Source organism: Metopolophium dirhodum, chromosome 1, assembly GCF_019925205.1.
Source record: "Metopolophium dirhodum isolate CAU chromosome 1, ASM1992520v1, whole genome shotgun sequence".
NCBI classification, from domain to species: Eukaryota; Metazoa; Arthropoda; class Insecta; order Hemiptera; family Aphididae; genus Metopolophium; species Metopolophium dirhodum.
In genome coordinates, this window is record NC_083560.1 from 67,475,728 (window position 1) to 67,497,324 (window position 21,597).

General features: G+C 29.1%; 1 protein-coding gene across 2 annotated transcripts in view; it reads right to left on the reverse strand.

Annotated features, from left to right (window-relative positions):
- Nucleotides 1-1,031: 1,031 nt before the first annotated feature.
- Nucleotides 1,032-21,597, reverse strand: part of LOC132935715 (uncharacterized) — a 170,362-nt gene continuing 149,796 nt past the window's right edge. For both annotated transcript variants that reach the window (XM_061002331.1, XM_061002330.1), the window contains exons 5-9: nucleotides 12,351-12,540; nucleotides 11,164-11,286; nucleotides 9,983-10,055; nucleotides 8,225-8,348; nucleotides 1,032-3,641 (exon numbers count right to left, since the gene is read on the reverse strand). In XM_061002331.1, the coding sequence (XP_060858314.1) occupies nucleotides 3,366-3,641; nucleotides 8,225-8,348; nucleotides 9,983-10,055; nucleotides 11,164-11,286; nucleotides 12,351-12,540 (786 nt within the window). In that variant the 3' untranslated portion in view covers nucleotides 1,032-3,365. The remainder of the gene's footprint in view (nucleotides 3,642-8,224; nucleotides 8,349-9,982; nucleotides 10,056-11,163; nucleotides 11,287-12,350; nucleotides 12,541-21,597) is intronic.

The window sequence follows — 21,597 nt, forward strand, 5'->3', positions numbered from 1 at the left end:
TTATTATACTGTTCTCTTATTTGCATTCCGAATTTTCTGACATCTGTTGTTTATTTTATTAGCAATCCGTGTTGCTTGCAGAACATTTAAAATTTCAACAGAAGTTTATTCGTATAGTTATTTCACATAATAATATAACCAGTATATATACAGTATCGACTTGCCATATTATTTTGTCATCATATAATATTCTAAGTTGTAGTCTAGGTCAGTACTCAGAAGGCATAGAAAAAATAGTTATGAAACTGTACTGACCCATGTCGCTCCGTAACTACTCGGTAATACTCTTCTGCGCCAGCTATTATGAATCAGCTTTGCGCCGTATGATCGTTGCCATTTTATAGTGACGTGTAATACGTGATAGGTAGGTACCTACATAATTTTATATGACATCGTTTGTATTATATTATATTGTGTAGGTATGAACAACGCATGAACAATAAAATCATAATCTCATTTGTAATAGTATTGTACTCACACGTTTTTGATGATTTACACGTGTGCCGGTATCGTAAAAATCATTCGAGTTACGGTATTAAAATATATTGTTGCTGTATAAAACCCTCTCTTCTTATATTATATAGAAAGGAATAATTGATGTATTAGTTTTTTACCTTTTATTTTAAGACTATCGACATTGTAATAAATTTTATTGTCCACAATTTAGATTGCTGAGTAGTCACTAGCAACATGCGCACAAGTTGTACGATCGGTGTTCAATTTTCAACGAGAATTACGAAAAATGTTAAGCTTTTATTCGCCCAACACATACTACATCTAAAAATAATAAAACTAATACCGTAACTAGAATGATTTTCAGAGTTGAAGTTCTAATTATTCCTTTAAAACAAAGGTTCTAACTAAGGTTGATGATCCACTGTCATTGAGCTAAGATATTAAGATATTAATTTATAACATTATGGTTTCCTTAATTGGTATAATTATTTAGTACATACAATATATTTTATACCAAATATATATATATATATATATATATATTATATAACATTCTTACTCGATAAATAATTTTTATCTATCAACTCACATAGTATAATTAAATATGAAATAAGTATACACTTCGACACCACTAAACTTACGACGACAACATTAAGAACAAAGTAATTTATGATCTCAATTCTCAATCAATTTATTCTCTTGTCTTATAAACACGTAAAACACAAAACAAGTATAATACATATAAGTATATTCCTATATAATATTTTATACCTTTTATACCTTTTCTACACAGCACAAAACAATACGCACGAGCGTCAACAATTCACGTGAACAATAATATTTTTTATAGGTATAACATTTTGGGAACATATCGTCACAAATAGGTTAATAATTACATAATATTATTATTATATACACATGATGTGGTCTTAAGTATTAACAATATTATGATATTAATAATAATAATAATAATAATATTTGCAAACTGCCCAAGTACATGACAACATTTATAATATATAGACGGATGGCATAAAACTTCAAGTGTCTAATGTCAATACAACTATAACCGTACAATTATAATAATAATTATTCAAATAAAAGCCCTACTATACAATTATCTTATGACGGCGATGGCCGAGATAGGAAAAAAAAAACATGACATTTAAGGTGAAACAACAATAATATTATGTCACATAATATACGAAACAGTAGTCACCACTTATTGGACTCACTTTGGGACCAGAGCATGGGATGTAATTCTATTAACCGAACGAGCCAATAACGTGAAAGGTCCAAGAATAAAAATATTTCTTTAATATGCATCATAAGTTGTATTAAATTTGGCTATAATATTATGTACTTGTAAATATTCGTTATTATATGTATTTCATAGTAGGTGGGTATGTATGTTGACATGCTGTCATTAATAGAGGAAAAAAGTTTTATTTTTTTACAAAAATGTTGTTTTTCATTGACTTCAAATTATGTAAAAAAAAAATATTTTCAAACCCGTTAGTACGTTTGTGGTGTGATGATTCGAGGAAATAATATTAATTATAAAAATATACACGAGAAAATTGAGAAAATGTACTAACAATTGTGGGATTATGCCCTTAAAAATACACTATGACACCATTAACCGGTGTACTGTGTGCTGTGCGAGTCCAATTGAGTATTGAGAGCTTTTATCTTATGTATTAATATGGGTAGGTATAAATAAAATTTGGACCAGCCTGTTTGAGTCCAATGATCGAATGAGTCAATTAACCATGAATCCAATAAGTGAATACTGGCAACTACTGTATTATGTTTCTGTATTTTATAGTTACGATATAAATAAATAATTATCAGTCGTCCGGAAAAAAACAACAAACGCATGAGAAACATACAACGTAGGTATATAGCGAGTTCGACGATGATAACAAAATATAATATAATATATAACAACACACAAGGTATTACGTAATAATAAATTGTAGTAATATTAGGTATAATGATAATGATAATAATAATATTTAAACGCGCAGTAAATCGGTGTAGAAGCGAGATTATTATTATTTGGTGGATGTAGATAATAGCACTATAACAATACTCTTGTAGGTATTTAATTGCCTGTTGTAATAATAGTATGATCAACATAGAAATAGACCTATTAAGCTACTTTTTACGCTTTGTTTTTTGACGAACTATTTAGTGTTATATAAATAATATGTCTTCTGTCGTCTTGAAAAAAAGAAAAAGAAAAAAAAAAATTAAAATTAAATATATAATTGTTAGATCTATATAATACATAAAAGCGTATAATATAGCATAGCTTTTGCAAAAGTTGCGTAGTAGACAATTATTTTATAACATAACATGAATAATCAATCGACGACAAAGACCTATAGGTCTTGACTGGATTCCATACAAACTCCCATTCACTATAACGTTTCTATAACATTATAAAATACATCGAATTCGATCGAATAATATATATTTTTGTCATTTTACTATCCTACGCGCGTAATATTTGGATGTATATAATATCATATTGTATTATAATACGATAATATTATTATAAGAGGTACGTTCGAGTGGGAAAAAACACAAACAAAATATCATCATTAATGGTTAAAAAATACGAAACAGATGGAAACTATAACAATATTGTTCTACACTTAATAACGACGTAATTATTATATTTTATATATACGAACGGACGCGGGAATCGCATCAATAGAATATATTGGAATAAAAACTTAATAATGACGTATAATAATACCTACTATTTATAATATAATAATAATAATAAGATTACGCGTATGATAATAATATTGTGATGAGTGCGGTTGACGACTTGCCTGTCGCGTACGACTCGGACCGAAACCGCGACCGTGGTATTGGTATCCGCGGTACGTACCGGCCGTTCACCGGCACACCAGGCTCTCGTTGTCGGCGGCGCACTGACCGTCCGGTGGCGACATGAACACCTTGCCGTTACCGCACACGCACAGCTGGTACACGCTGGGCAACTTGTCCTCGGCGCCCCTCTTTTTCGCGCCGACGATGGAATTATACTGGCCGGTCGACTTACCGCCGCCGCCATCGTCCCCGTCCGGAGTCGCCGCTGCCGTGTTGGCCGAAGACGTAGTCTTGACCGTCTTCAGACCCTTGAGGAACACCTTGGCCGCGTCGATTTGTATCTATAACACGATAGTACATAACAATAAACAATTATATATAATAAAATAATATTTTTTTGGCCGACAGCGATGAATTAATCAAGATTGGGGACACGAAAAATCCTCCTATACTCTAGTACAGAGTATATAGGTACAAGCCAAATTTACCACGACTTTGGGGATTTTGGTATCCCTGGATTCGGAAAAAAAAATAAGCTATAATATGATAATAATATCCTTTAAGTACGTTTGGCACTTCCTAAAACTCCCTTAACGAGAAATATTCTCGAAAAAGCATCAAGATCGGTAATTCACGGGAATACAAAAAAATCAAGGCTTGCATTTGAAAAAAAAAATTCGGTTTTACGTTATTTACAATTAAAACGTTACACAATTTTTGCGTTTTTCGTTATTCATAATTAAATGTTATCCAAGTTTTGCGTTTATCGTTATACAGAATAAAAACGTTATCCTGCAAGTTTTGCGTTTATCATTATTTAAAACTTAAACGTTATACAAGTTTTGCGTTTATCTTTATTTAAAATAGTGTTAATACCTATTAAATTTAAAAATAATAACTTAAGTGGGTAGGTTATGGCCCGGATAGGGAATATTATAATATAATCAATTCTAGATTGTTAGCATGAAGTAAATGTTTCTACGAGACCAATAGACCTTAAATAGATTTTAAAATATTTCGTTTTGGGTGGTTTTTCGTACAATGATATTCTATAAATTACGGTTTTGCATCATGTTTTGTTTAATGATATATAATATATTTTGTTAATCGTTATGTTTTATTTTTTAGTATCTAATTATTTTTGATTATCGCTTTCCTTATTATTACATTTGCATAATATTTCAATTATTTTTTCGTCAAATTATATAACGCTTTAATCGTAACGTTATTATAACGTTTGCAAGCCCTGCAAAAAACTGTCAAAAATGACAATGTTTTTCAATAGTTATTTTTTGCTATTATAAACAATTGTGAACGTTTCTTGAATGTATTGTACAATCCTACAATTGCATAGGTTAAGTTAATTTGACACATACCTAGTAATTTATTATTATATAGCTGAATAGCTCCCCTTTTATTTTATTTATTTATAGATCAATGATATAGGTACCTATAATAAGAAGAAAAATAAATAAACAAATAAATAATGTTATTAAATAAGAAACACTGGATTTAAGATTATAAACATTAAGTGGAAAATAATTAAATATATGTAGTCCCTTGTTAATAATACAATTTATGATTTACAAAATATTTAGTCTAATTTTGAAGCTTAGTCAAAAAGCTTGATAATTTAATACAAGTTTTAATACATAAGTTATTCTTATAGAAATTTAAAAAAATTAATTGTACATAATATTATAAGGGGCACATTTTTTTTATAAACGCTTGAAGTTTAATTTTTTACAATATTCGTCAACGTTAAGAAAATTTGAAAATTATTTTGATTTTAAAATCTTATAAAATATTAATTTTTAATGGATAAATCTTGGAAATTTAGTTGAAGGTTCCTCATAAGTCAAAAACAATTTTTACTGAAACTTAAATATCTAAAAATATATAACATGCTACCTCTATTACACGGTGTTGCTCGGAAATAAATGAAATCGAGATGGGTTATCCACCTGCGTCGCGGCGGATAGAAATAAAAAACATTTTTTCTTATATGAACCAATTGAAGGCAGAAATAAAGGAATATGTGGTTACGACTTTAATTTTATCAATAGTGGGAAAGCCACCCTAAAACAACTCGGTCAATATATTATCCAAATCTTCCTTGAATCGTCAAAATCGGTCGAAAGTTGTCTATGAGCCTCAGCAACACTTTAGACATATTTTATAGATAATAATTATTTTACCCTTGGCTTCTATTCTTATATACTATTCGTCCTGTCCGGGATTCTAATAATAATATAGGCACTCACACGATTCCGGAAGGTCTTTTTTTATGAAACGTGGCTATTATACATCTGTTTACTCCATTATTATGAATAATAATAAGATTATATAATAGCAATAAATTTACATTTATCTTATACTTAATTTACAAAATTGAATTTATGACATTTTTAGAGTTGATAATACGGCCGTAATACGAAAAAAAAGTATGATTTAGTACCTACCAAGTTAAGTGTTGTACCTTATGCAGTGTTTTAAAAATCTGTTGGAATTTCAAAATATATCTCTTATTATAAGTAAATAATCATGCAGAATATCAAATACGGTAATTTAAACAATGTGTAAAGTGTTGGTAAACTAAAATCATATTTTTCAGAAAGTTTTGTTTTCAAAATAGCAGTATCATTGTCCGTCACATTAAACTATTTTTAAATACGATATAATAATTTATTATTACTAGCTGATCCCGTGCACTTCGTTACCCGTTAAATGTACAAACTGTATATGACTAACTTTGTTCAATACGTTATTTAATACTCGGTGTATGATGTTCTAGATTTATCTTAACTTTTCTGTCACCCGGAATAAAAGTTTTGATTCGCAGCAGTATATTATCAGGTAGGCAATTACCTGCGGTAGATCGCGGACCCTGTGCTATTTGTACGTAAACGTATGATTGAACTCTAAAGTATCAAAGTTATACCAAGTTTGCATCTATAGTGGATTAATGTAATCAATTAGTACAAAATCCTAACCTAGCCTAACCGTACTAAAATCCGATGAATAATAAAAAACCAAATTTAACTCTTTTTAAATTAGCCTATCTTCTTCCCAGAGGTCTAATCTACACACACACATTCATTTATATATATATATATATTAACAAAAAATAATAATACAAATCAACAAACATGCCAATACACTATTAATATTTTAATAATAATATTATTTTATATTTTTATTTTTTTCTGGACAACCCTTATCACATAGGGGTATGAAAAATAGATAGTAGCTGATTCTCAGACCTACTGAATATGCATATAAAATTTCATAAAAATCGGTCAGGCTGTTTTGGAGGAGTATGGTAACTAACATTGTGACACGAGAATTTTATATATTAGACTGTTTTTCGGTATGGTGACGTTACATAATATTAAAACCTTGTGAAATTGTGTTTATAGAAATATTAAATATTTTATAGAATCGTGTATGTTCACAAGGTTATTAAAATCTACATGATTCCGTAAAACTGTGGAATCTGGTTGCAGTCTTTGAAATTCCCCAGGAATATTAATTGGCAATGCAAAACGTATAATAATCTGTCTCAAACAATATACGTCGCTGAAGAGGACGTCTCGTCCGTTTGACGCTTATCAGTCTTAGAAACGAGATTACCTATACAAAATATATAATACACTATAGTGTTTATAATCACTGGTAAAAAATAGCAAAATTGCGTTCAGCAGAACCAATTTCGTCTTGTTAGTTTTAATAATATACCAGAATGAATTAACTTTTTATCAAACTCAATGGTAAAAACAATAAGTATCTATGTTGAGTTTTGTTCACGATATTTTAACTTATTGACGTAATAATATGATTCTTTTTAAATTGTAATATTTTACATAATCATAACCCACATAAAAGTAATAATATTGTAAAAAAGTCACTTCACAAAAACATATTACATTGTTATTAAATTTAAGTTGATAATAGGTCGATTTACTCTAATATTAAAGTTAACTACACGGTTCAGCTAAACGCAATTTTTTTGTGTCGTACGTTTGTGAAATCGGGCAGTGTTTATTTTTGATTTCAGGTATTTACAACCAATCTGTGTTAAACTTTATTTATTTTGGTCATTGGGGGCAACATCATCGAAAATCACGGAACAATCACAAGATGAAATAATTATAATAATACATATTTGACAACGCACCAATGGACGACGGATTAATATAAAAATATGTGTTTGGAGTAAGCCAATGAAATCGGATGGCCGATAAATGTATAATTTATTTCATCACAAAATCTCTATGATAAAATTATTGATAACTTTAGATTTTTTCTTCACCTTTTTTTTTATTAATAAACTGCATTTTAAAATGAGAGTTTTACTAAGACACAAGTAGATTGAACTTTTTTTCATAATTTATAAAAGATAATAATTAAAAATATGCAAAAATAGGAAAATAAAATTGGATCTAGATATTTCGTATCACTTATATCCGGAAGTTTCTAACGTAAAACTCTTATTCAATGTCTTTTATTCTTTCACCGCCTCATTTTATATTCATCATTGCTCATTTACTTATTGTATAGATCGTAAACTTCACTAAATAAACGAAATCTTTTGTGTAAAAAAAAGAAGAAGATATTTTGTAGAATCTCGTAGTATCTAAAAATATGTTTATGATTTTTAAGTCAGCTTAGCATTAAATAGACGTCTTTGCAAGTCGTTGATATAAATATCAGCTTACGATAAGCAACAATGCATTTTGTTTTGCAAATATTCAATTAGGTACTGGAGTACCTACAGCAAGTACCTATTTTCTACGATAAGAATGTATTTAAGAATATCCTATGTAAGTATACCTATATTATGTATTATTTTATTGGACAGATTATAATCTGTTGTATAAGAATTCTAACGAGGTAAAAAAAAATCTAATAAATAAATACACACCGCTCCTGCTATCGACTGCAACTTGACGTCCATCAGACACGATACGGTTATGTCACCGGCCCTGGACTCGATAGTCACTCCTTGGGGACCACTCAGCTCTAGTCTCCTGGACGCTGACTCCAACCTAAATATATATAATAATAATTATTATATTATATTATAGGTACTACAAAGTATCATATTATTATTACACCGACACGAGAGACGAGAATTATTATAATAATTTACTACCAAAACGGTTATGGCCAAATTGATGATCACTACCTACATTATAATAATAATATCGACTTAAGCATATCGTTATTATCTTCCCTACTTGGATATTTCTTAGGTACTCCCCAGGCGAGGGTTTCATTCCAGATATTTAGAATATCAGACATATCAGTCCTATATTTAAGTTGTAGCTCAAACGTTAAGGACTAAATCTATTATCTATCAAATTAGTTTGAGTCACTTGTCCTAAATTACAATATGCCCTTTTTCAATTAAATGTTGATTGATGAATGTGCTACGGCAGAAAAACACGGCCTTCCGTATAATATGATGTTTACAAAAAGTGATCTCAATTATTTGAGTCACTCACTGACTTTGCGAGCGTTAACCTACGCGGTGTGCCACGAGCCCTCGTATCTGTTCTTTCAACTCTAGGCTTTAGTTTCCCATTCATAGCTTGGTTTAGTCTTAAGTTAGTTAAGACTTAATTTAGTTAAGTAGTTAAGTTCATAACACTCTTCAGTTCTATGTTTCATATTATGAATACACGAACATGTTCAGTGGGGCCCATTATGTTCTTGAAGAATAAAATATTTAAAACAAATGTTAAATATTAAAAAAAAAATATTGTTTTCACAGCCGCATATGGTGCCCCTCGAGTTGGACATTTATCTCCTATTTTTTCTATACAATGCATAAACATCATTATGAATGTTCTTCTCCATTGGAAGTTAATACGCTTTGCTGATGATACTAATCTATTGTTATTATTTTTCTTTTTAATTGATAATCATGAAGATTGCGTGCAAGATGATATAGAGAAATTTGTCAAATGGAGATCAATATTTGACAATCAATCAACATTGAGAAAATTGTAAGTCCACATAATTTACTAGTTTTACCAAGAGAGTTGCTACTAAATTTAAACTTTTTATCTCATTAAAAATTATTCTGTGTGCATATTAGGCCCGTAGACATGTATGGTTCTGGTGTCTGGGACCCATACTCAGTAGCTTACTGTCAACAGATAGGTACAACGCAAAAGTCTTAACATTTTAGATTTCAAGCTGGAAACTAACAACCTATTGCATAACTATTAACGAGGGTTCCATAAGCTTGATATCAGGTCTTTAGCCGATCGACGACTTGATCAATGAGCAAGACTTACCTCAATAAGCTTGTTTGTGGTAAAACTTGATTTTTCTTCTCTCCTACAGTTCCTACGCTCCACACCACAAAATATTGTATCTATAGTACCTACCCCTTATTCATTTCTTTGTACCCTACTTATTATCTGGATAATGAGACAATTACAGGCTGACTTATTGTACCTAATTCATACAACTTTTGTAAATTATTTGATTATATTAATAGTAATTTGTGTAATTTGTTTACAATGTATATGTAATCGAGGAGTGATATCAATGTCTATATAAAACACAAATATATATAAAATATTTACACGTAATAATTTGAACATAAATTTGTCAGATAATCACGTGATATACTCTGTATAAGCATGTATTTCGTTTATAGTTTTCTTACCTCAAGTCGTGTCGAGAATCGGCTCGAACCATCGGCGTTTGGACACTGCCTTGAAAAACGGCACCACCGGAACCTTCAAGTAAAAGACACAGTGTTATAGAAACATGATATCACTGTCGATAAGTTGGTCCCTATTTTACAATTTACGCGAAGCTTCGGATGATTATTATATTAATAATATAATAATCATCCGAATTGATTTGATTTGGGTTTGCGCCGATTTCCAATTATAAACAATACAAATAATAAAATATCTTACAGGGTTTCATCAATAACTGTTTTTCTAATTTATTAATTTTGTTTGAAGAGATAGTTATTGAAAAAAATCACAGAATTACTGCAAAGAACAACATTTGTTTTTAGATAATTTTAAGTATTTTTTAATTTAGCACAACTAGTAGTTATAAGTTATAATAAATATATAAGTACCATAACTACTGTATTTATTTTTCTTTTATGTTTGTTAATAATTTTCGATTTCAAATTCGTAGAAATGGAGGACATTTTTATTTTAGATTGTATTCATTAGTTCTTATAAACGAACATAAATGAATAAAAATACTGATTTCTATTGTTATCTTAAGACATAGAATCATAGTATTTTGAATAACACAATAATTACAATAATTATTATTTAAAAATATTATAATATTGATAAAGGTTTATTAAAAATTGAATTGTTCATGTTTGTATTTTTCTCAAACTTTCAATGCAAATTAAAGAGTTTTTCAGTAAGTTCACTTCAAATCATTGAATTAGTAACATGATAGTATGTAATGAGTGACTCATTACTAATGACAATAATTAAATTAATTTTAGAGTGATTCAAACTTTAAATGGTAGCTATCTCTATTATTGGAAAAATGGAAAAAATCTAAAATAACCAATAAAAACTGAAACTATAACCCCTATCTTAAATTGTTATTGGTTTAGGTTTTTTCAGTGGCGCAACAAGTGGTTTTTGGGGGCTAAGCCCCTTTAACTCATAGAAGCTTCCTAAAAAATATGAATAGTTCTAGGTATTTTAACCTCTTCATATACATTAAAAAAAAATTTGAAAAAATACGATGGAGGCTCGAGCTGAATATTAACTTATCTCGATCATTCACAAAGAAATTTCGCACACCTTATAATAATAATAATAATAATAATAATAATAATAATATATTATTCTACATTACCCGTGACTCGAAGTTCTTGGGCACCGACTATCACTTTACTCCGGTCTGCCGAGAACAGCGTCTCGCCGCGTGTATCGGTCACTTTGAACACGCTCGCTTGTGCGCACTCCAAACCATCTTTAGCTGTAAAGGGGACCAAAATAAATGTTATTATTATTAATATTATTACTTTATAATATACGTAGGTACGTGATAATATTTTATCGGATTTATACAGGCCGACGACCAATATAATACTATTAACTCAGTCATTATATTAATTTATTGTAATATGACAATATCGTGTAATCAGTTTTGAGGCAAAATGAAAAAAAAATATAATTTTTTTCTATTATTTCCATATTATTATACACATATTATATGAATAGTGTTACTGTTACACGGAGTTCCTAGCCGTTTTCCTGAATTGGTTTGTGGAAGTATAGTCACCGTGATTTGAACAAAAGGAAATTTAAAATTTAAACTGCGTTAGTAATAATATAAATCGATATTATATTATTATTGTATTATTACAGATATAATTGTGGCAACGAGATTAATTGAAATTAAAAGAATGAAGTCGTCGATAATTGCAAAAGGCATTATTATTTTTGACACATATTTTGGTTTTGCATGTTGTTTACTTGACATCCGTATCGATCGTTTTTAATTTCTCGATTAACTAACATTTAGACAACTTGAAGCTACGGAGATTTTTATTGCTGCTTAAATTTCTAGCAGGTACCGAGTAATATTTCTTCAGTCTTTCAAGTATCGCTCCCCCGTTAAAAAATATAATTTTTGCATACATTTGATTTATAATGTATATATACTCTTAATAGTATTTTTCTTATTTTATTAAAATAGTAAAAAAATCAAATTCGTCATAAACTCATAACTTACAAACTCTAAAAACACTAAAAACACTAAAAACACGTCCCTATACAAGTGGGTTTGTGAAATAAATATGAAACACTCGTGATAGTCTTGTCCATACAATGCAATTGGAAAAATATAAAAGTACCATATCAAATCAATTTTGATTTTGAATTTCTGAATATTCTACCAAAATAATAATATTATACAAACAATATTTTTGGTATTAAAATCTCAGCTACCTAGTGCAAATGTCTCACTCTGTAGAACTGATTTATATACACATTACACGGTGCGGTGGTAAGTTGTATAATACATTGTATAGTACTCACTCAATTTGAGACTGTTCACCAGGCGTCCCTGGGAATTGCGAGCAGTCAGCGTGACGTTAGCAGTGGACTCGATGAGAAGCGGACGTCCGGGCCGAGAGCGTATCGCCGATGCCACCAGCCGATTGGTGACCAATGTCCGGCCGGACAACCGGAGACCGCCATGTGTGATCTTCATAGATCCCATGCCCTCCTGCATCGTAAAATCATTGTTAACAATATTCGGTTATTCGGGTTATTTCTTAATACGTTGCAGATTTCGATTTCATATGAAGAAGATCGGGGTATGGGATGCCCCGTTGCTGTTGGGCAACTAAAATACTGTTTTACCTACGGAGTGAATTTCCGAGTTACAGCCACGGCATGTTGGTAGGTAATACTTACCGCGTAAGTATTCGAGTTTAAGATAAAACATATTAAGCTATAAAAAAGCCCACACTTATAGTATTGAACGTTTATGGCAATCGGTTAGGTTAGGTTAGGTAAATAAAAAAAACGGTTTATACCTATGTAATATTTTAAAAAAAAAACAAAAGCATTAACCATGTAATTACTAAAATAATAAATTATATTGATAAGTTTATATCTCCAAAGTAAATATATTTCTAGCTATCTGTAATTTCTTACAAAATGGATTTAATTTATATTTCAACGATATGTGACGTGTGTGTGTGTTTTTTTTTTGGGTGTCTGTACCTATAGATACTTTTTATAATAGAAAAATTTAATATTATAAGCTTTTAGAGAAGTTTCTGGTAGAAAATTGAATTTATAAATAGTACTGTTGATTGGAAGGTTAAAATTGAAACCGCAGTACTTTTAAAAATTCAATGGAAGAAAGTCCAGGGGTAGATAGACCATTTTTGGCCTACAAAAAATTAATTTTCATTACCTTATTTTTGCACTTAACTGATTATTATTGATAAAAAAACGGGTTAATTTTAATCAAATCCAAGTTAAGTTAATTTAGAGAATAAATAAATATTAAATATAATAGGTACAATTATTGTTGATAATTTTACACCATACTATTGGCTTTTAATACATTAAAAAAATAAAAATAAAATACTTACAAGTGAATAATAGGTTAATTGTTTTCATATAACTTTTAACTGAACTAAGTTAAAACAAAATTCTGATAACTAGGTCCCTACTAACTAGGTAACTAGGTTTTCTATCAACTTAACTTAGCTCGATTAAAAATGATCATTAACTTGTCCAGGCTTGGGTATTACGCAGTAGATAACTGATGAACTGATTAAGTGATAACACGCTATTTTATAATCTTTTTGGTAGTTGAGAATTTAAGTTATGTTTATTAATAAATTATTCTCTTATGATTTTTTATTATTAAAATACCTACCAATCACCTAGTTTAATTTGTATAATTAATTTTAAATGTTAGATTAATACCCATATAAATTATAAGTGTTATTATTTGTGTGTCGTTGAGAATTTATTATTGTTTTTATTTTATAGTAATAATTATTATTTTTTTAATTGTTGTTAAATTATTAGTATTATTTATAACTTACAAGTATGTAAGTTATTTAAATCGATATTCAGAGACATTCCATTTTTTTAACTTATTAACATACAAATATATTATCTGGTACTGATCATACAAATACTAAAACTGGTAGAAATTCACTCAGAAAGTCTACGGGTAATAAAAACACTGCAATGATGTCACGCCTCAATTAATGATAATTTTTGAAACAATAATTCGATAAGCATTATATTAGGTACATCCACCTGTGTTTTAACTTGACTATATTTTTATGTCCAAAATACAAAATGTTTATATACAATATTTTAAATAAAAAATAATTGAAAACCAATTTATTTTTTTAAACATTGAAAAGCATACGAAATTTCTTATTTTTTTTATGCATATGACAAATTATTAGCAATTTAGTTACAAGAAACAACAATTTACATCACAAAATTGAACACTTAAACAGTGCTACATAATTATATGTTAATTATTATTATTACTATTATTATTATTTATACAATTTTAATATGGCCTTTGGATCATGATCTTTGATCAATTTTATCAGTATATCATGTGTGTCATCAACTTGTGTACCATCAAATTGCTACATATAGAGAACGACTTGTCGCATAAATCACACGCGTATGATTTTTTGTCAGTGTGTGCGTCAATGTTTCATCAAACTGTCGCTTATAGAAAACGACTTGTCGCATACATCGCACGCGTATATATATTAATTTTTACACTTAAAGAGGACGCCACACCCGCATTTGTTTTTTTACGATAGTTTAGTTTTTAAGTGAGTTATGAGCATTTTTAATTTGCATTTAATACTCATTATAACTTACTTAAAAACTAAATTATCGTAAAAAAATTTCCAGCAAAACACAGATAATGTTCTTACTATCAAGTTTTATAATGAGTCGACTCACTCTAATTTTTAAGCTAACGGCATAAAACTTGAATTTCTTAGCGTAAATTTGGTATGTTACGCGTTTGTAAGACGGAGACAACACATGCGGGTGTGTCGTCTTCTTAAATACAGTATATTATGCTGAGTATAACTCTATATTTTTTATAAAAACATTAATTAATTTAAGGTTTTAAATTATAAATTTAAAAACAATAATATTTTATCCATCAATGAACTTTTAGTTCTTAATTTCTTAATTATTTCTTGAAAAACAATTTTGTAACACAAATAACACATTTTACCCTCCACAGCCGTCACCACTATCTGCTGGTAATTCGTTATAGTTAGTGGCAGTGCAGCCTCAGCAGGCCGATAAGAAATTTTTTTTTGTGTAAGAATATAATAGTTAGGTAAGTATAAAATAATATATCTGTTAGACTGCTTTTATGCTTTTTTAGACTAAATGTTCCTTTCTTCTACTCTTTTTCTCTGGTAGTTCTTAATGTTGGAGATGGTATTTTGCGTACATTTTAGTATTTGTACTTGCACCACCAATAGGTACATTTATTCCTGTAAGAAAGCGATACGTGATAACATTGCCTAATAAACTACGGACATTATGACAATTCCTTGAGGAATTGTCGTCATTTCCTAAACTGTCAACATTTCCGGTAATATACATATTTTATTATTAACTAAAATATTACTCATTTATACAAAAAGTACGTAGGTTAGTATACCTACAACTCCAATTACTTTACATTTTTTAAATAACTTAATATAGATTTTAATGTTTTTCTTGAAATGTATCTATGCAAATTATCTTGATTGATGAACAAAATACATATGAGTAAGTTTAAAAAAAAGTGGGCAAGTGGATATCGCTCTGCTGTACATTAGGTTACAAGTGGGTCACTGTACTGATGGTGTTAAATTTGAATTCAATGATATAATATCATTGTATAAGAAAAACGATTATGAGCGAAGACGGTCAGACAGCGTATGATATTAAATATATTTGATAATATTATTTTAAATAAAGTAATTTATATATAACCTGGAGCGTGGAACCTCGTTTTAAATTTTCAATCCTTAGCTATAAAAGTTGTAAATTTTATAAATCTTTGATTTGAAAAGAACATTTTTTATGAATTTCTAACTCAAAATAATTTGGAAATTTTCATCATTTTTATGTATTTTGTCAATATTTGAACTTTAAATGCTTATAAAAAAAAAACTGTGACTAAGAATTTTAAATTTTTTTCTTCTGCTTTTGAAACAATTTACTAGGAACTTTCTATTAAATTTTCAAGCTTTTTTAACCAACAAATAAAATGTTATTGATATACAATATAGAAAAAAAAAACTTAAAATAATGGAAACTGAAAAAGACCGTAAACAGCTCAAAATAAGTCAAAATTCCCATTTTTAATATAACCATCAATTAATTAGGATATGATAGGATCGAGCTGAATTAGGTAATATTGGTATTGTTTTAACAGCATTGCGAACAATTAAACAATCTGATTTGAATGTTAAATTTGAATTTTGTATTTAGAAACATAATCTTAAATCTTAATTCCACATAAAAATATCCTAAAATTTGGATGTTGTTATAATGATATCGTGACGAAATCGTCTGGCAGCGGTGCCAACGAGATACTATAATATGCTACCTACTATTATAGTGATCTCGCCGAACGTCTGCAGAACGGTCTTCCGGCCTAGAATTTCCGTTATTTTTCCTGTCCCATTCGTTGCGAACAACATAGTAATAATAATAATAATAATAATAATAATAATAATAATAATACAATGTCGTTTAACGATATCAAAACACGTATAATATTATTATTATTATATTATACACACCCCATCAACAACGACGGCAACCACGCGCGTCACGGGGCCGGTTTATCTATAAAATACATTATAATACCCAACGCAAGTGGGTGGGTATATTATATTATTATAGCGGCAACAATATCAACAATGATAATAATGCGATATCATAAATCACCTGTACGTTTTTCACGCGTGCTTATTAAAATATTCGCCACCGCGAAACGCGCTTGGTTACACGAATCTTCTCACTTCCGTTTATCCACGGGCCACGGACCTATACCATTTAGTTCTCTGCTGCTAGTTAAGTGTCTAACGTGTAAGTATAATATGTAGGCAGGTGCTGATCCAAGGGGGGAAGGTTTAGGAGCTTCAGCCCCCCACCTCCTCAAAGGGGGGCTTTGAGAATGTTTTATAATATTATTATAATGTGATTATTTGAATAGATAATAAATCATTCATAAGACACATACATTTACAATATAAACAAAAATGTTCATAATATAATGTTTATTGCTATCAAATCTTATCTATAATATATTACGTATAGGTACTATAATTTTTATTATAATATATTGTATTTTATCCAAAAAAAAATGTAGCCGCTATCGAATATCAGATTTCTAGATCAGCGCCTGTAAGTAGGTAAATCGTACATAATAATTTGAAGTATTATTATGGACGGATTGGATGGGATAGTAATGAATGACATGAATTCGCATATTTTCGTTCAAATAATTCAATACTTATAATTTCATATGGTCAAATACACCAACGCAATAGCAACATTTTCTTTTCACGGTTCAACACAAATGAATGCTTACCGGTCAAGTTTGAGTCGGTAAATTGGGATGTTGGTGAATTATTGAGTCTCGACTAAGTTGGATTACACGAAATACTCACTCGAGGAGAGAGATTGGAGGTGCCACTAATGAAAAAAAATACCAATCATTAGGGATAGGTGTGCTTGAACAAAAAATATTATATTTATTATTTAATTTCAACTTCATTAAATAGTTTGTTTTTTTTTTAATTTGCATGCATATGAGGAGGCACTGCAAGAAAATTCATATGGCTGTATCGTTGCTGTGGATCGTGTTTTAAAAATATTATAATTTATATTAGTTGCAATTTATTAATATTCACTACGCGGCGATGATTTATCTCATATACGAAGAAAACGTATATTATAATAACATGGTGTTATGCGATACATTATTATACATATAGGTATGTTGCATGTGAAATCGTGAAACATATTATGTAGGGAAATTACTTGTCAAAGTTTATACTAACTCGAAAAGTTCGGCTCGTAACGGCCGGTTGGCGCGCGTGTTAACTATACATGTATACAGGTATAGGTCTAAAATTAATTTCAAAAATTGCAGCGCGGCAAAGACAAAATAAATATGTCGGTCCCATACATCGCAAATAGTATAATAATTATAATATGTACGTATTTACATTTTGTATACGGTATAGGCCTAAAATTAATTTCAAAAATTGCAGCGCGGCAAAGACAAAATAAATATGTTGGTTCCATACATCGCAAATAGTATAATAATTATAATATGTACTTATTTACATTTTATACAAACCGTTCAGCAGCTAGCGAACAGCTGTTAATACGCTTTAGCCGCTGTGGGCATTATATTATATTATAGTGATGGGGCGAATATATCGATTTTCAAAAAAAAAATTTCCCATCGGCTCCGACATGAGAATGATATTCGTCTAAAACTAAATATATTAATATAGTTTATATACGTGAATCTAAAATTATTTATTATTATTAAGAAAAATCTTTATTTTTTTTCTTTATATAATATTATTATTATGTAGGAACCTATAATATCATTAATAATATTTCTAAACTAAGATAATCCCTGGGCCTCCACAAATCTCAGTGAGGCCCAGTTATCTTTTTGATATCAATTTAAATAATAATAAATACGATTTAATATAGCTCTCGGTATTATAAGGAGCACAAATAAAATAATCGAAGCTTTTAAAAAATGTGTTTTTCGACGTATTAAACTCTAGTGGCAACTCTTTCTGCATAATACACAATAACGCATATGGGGTTGCATGGTAGCTAAGTGCGTATAATAATTATGTCGAGTGTGAACTGTTTGTTAGGGCGGGATAAACGTTTTCCAATCAAGTCATTGAACAAAAAATATTTTTTATATTTTATTTGAATCACTATACAATATATTATAATATTATTATTATTATTATTATTTATTATTATCGGCGTGTTGAAAATTATAAATTTATGTTTTAACAATCGACACGCCTCCATATAGTACGTGACCTATAGCTTAGGAAACAAAAGACAATTCCCGAGACATAATATTATAATCCACGACGGCAATTTTTTCTTACTCAATTATTTCTGTTTTGAAATCTGATTTTTGCAAATTATTACACCGTATTGGAAGATAACACTATTATTTAATATAGCTACTTTTTATACTATATTATTAATGAAGTATAAATAAATAAAAATATAAAGTAATCATCTAGAGTTTGCGTATATTAGACCTTTGAGATGGTCATGTGACCTCGATATGGCCTTCAATCAAAATAATTCATGATTTTTTTTAACAATTCTAAAGCTTTATTTTAAATTTTCATCGAGCATTCATTATAATATTATAATTAGTATACATTTTTTTAAATGTCGTGAAAAGTATTAAATATTTAAATCCCAAAATAACCAATACCATTTACGTTCATTGTATGTCATTAAATATAACTTGATACACTGAAAGATATTTTTGACGTCAGTCTCATATCTCCCCCCTAAAAAATACTCACATACATCACTGAGGTTCAAATTATAATATATATTTTACGCAGAGTAAACAGTATTACCCCGTGCATGTGCGTAAAGTTGTCAACAAAAATAGTGCGTGTTACGACGGGTTAAAGTTCTTAGAAATGAGTGGTTAAAGGTTACTTATTTGCTAACGTAATTAAACCATTAAAGTAATACTAACGTTAATGTAACGACGTCAATATTTTGTTTGTTACGCTTACGTAATTTCGTATGAATTTTTCCGAGAAAAGATAATTTTTTTTGTTAGGTTATTTCCAAAATATAACGCGATACCTTAAACCTTTTCGAGTATCGCAAGAATTAAAAAAAAAAAATGTTATTTAAATTATTACAATATTATAGGTATGCATACTATCTATAAATAGGGATAGGTATTTTATTTTAAATTTCAATCCTGTTTTCAATGTTTTGGACGACTACTGTACCTACATTGTTTAAATATAATTTTAATTAGACTTTTAATAATAATAATAATAATAGTAGTTCTCGAAGTATACATTTTTAGCGGCATATTGTATAAATCAAATCGAAACACTATTTCTACAAGACAAGAAATCAAAGAAATAGCCATGTACAATATAAAATTGTGTTGTTTAGTTGCGTGAAAAGTACGAATTTACTATTTTTATTGAAAGTTAAAATAATTTAACTACAGTTTTATTTGAGTGCCTATAGCGAGAAAGTATTCAGTAAGTATCTCATTTAAAGTGACTTATCCAACACTGTATAATAAATAGTAACTACTACCCTATTTTTTTTTCAATGATTATTTGGTGTAGATAGTGTAAACTTATTGAACCAGTAAACCACCTACAACTGTCATTGAAACGCATTTAATCATACCTAATAATAATAATAGTATGGTGATGCATACCTTGAACATTTGACAACAGTGTTTGAATGCCGAGGACAGCATATTATTATCATGTTGTAGCTGTCGCCAGACGACATCTCTCAGCTGTCTACTCACGACAGTGATTTACACACCACTGCTTCATTATACGACGTGTACATTTCAATAACGATTGTTCTACAATTGTGTATAAGGACCTACAACGGGTTCTCGGCAAATTTAACTCTTTTAACAACCACACATAATATTACCTAATTATATTATCGTTCGCAGTCTTCAATTGACTATAGCATTGACTATAAAAATATGTGAATATACAGAGTAACATTATTTTGAAAATCATTTATTAATTCAAAAATATTCATTCATAAAAAAAAAATTTCAATTTTTATAAGTCTTTATCAATTTCTATATTCCTGAAATTTTTTTTTTATTCTTTATTTCAAAAAATTTTTTTTTTAAACGTTTTGTTGCTATTTACGACAGAACGTCCACACATATTTTTCATTTCATATGTCGAAGCAGAACATAATTTTTATTTACTTACAAAATCAAATTTTGAACGAGTATAGTTAATGGGTTATAAGTATTTTAAGTTTGAAGAAGAGTGGTCCAACATTTTGGGAGGTAATTTTTTGCAACTTGCCTCTGTTCATCTAAACTTAATATATGTATATAATTTTTTTATATGCTTAAGTTGGTACTCGGAAACATTCTGATTTGAAATGATAAATTAAAATTGTATATTATTGTGGTTGAAAAAAGTTAAACTTCAAAAATTACAGATTAAAAATATAATCATTTTTAAAAAATAGGTTTTGTAATTTTTTAAATGAATATAGTAAAAATATTAAATGTTCTTCGATATAACAATCACAAAGTGTCCAAGTATGTAGGTTCTTATGTATTTATGTACCAATTACTAATGTAGTAAAGTGTCTCCAACCGGAATCGGTTGAACAATGGCAAGGTTCCAACCACCATTTCAAAAAATATCATAGAGCTAATAAAATCAATACCTAGAGGCTACAGCCAGGGCTTGAAACCGATATTGGATATCGATTTTGAATACCGGTTAAAACCGTTAAAACTGAAACCGAAAACAAAATCAAAAAAATCAATACCATGGTAATCAAAACCAAAATTGAAATAAGAAAAAAATAAAAACCAGTATTCAAAACCGAAAACGAAATCAGAAAAAATAAATACCAATATCCAAAACCGAAATAAAAATTGGATAAAATAAAAACCGAATCCGATACCAAAATCGAAATAGGAAAAAATATTTTCGGTTTCAAG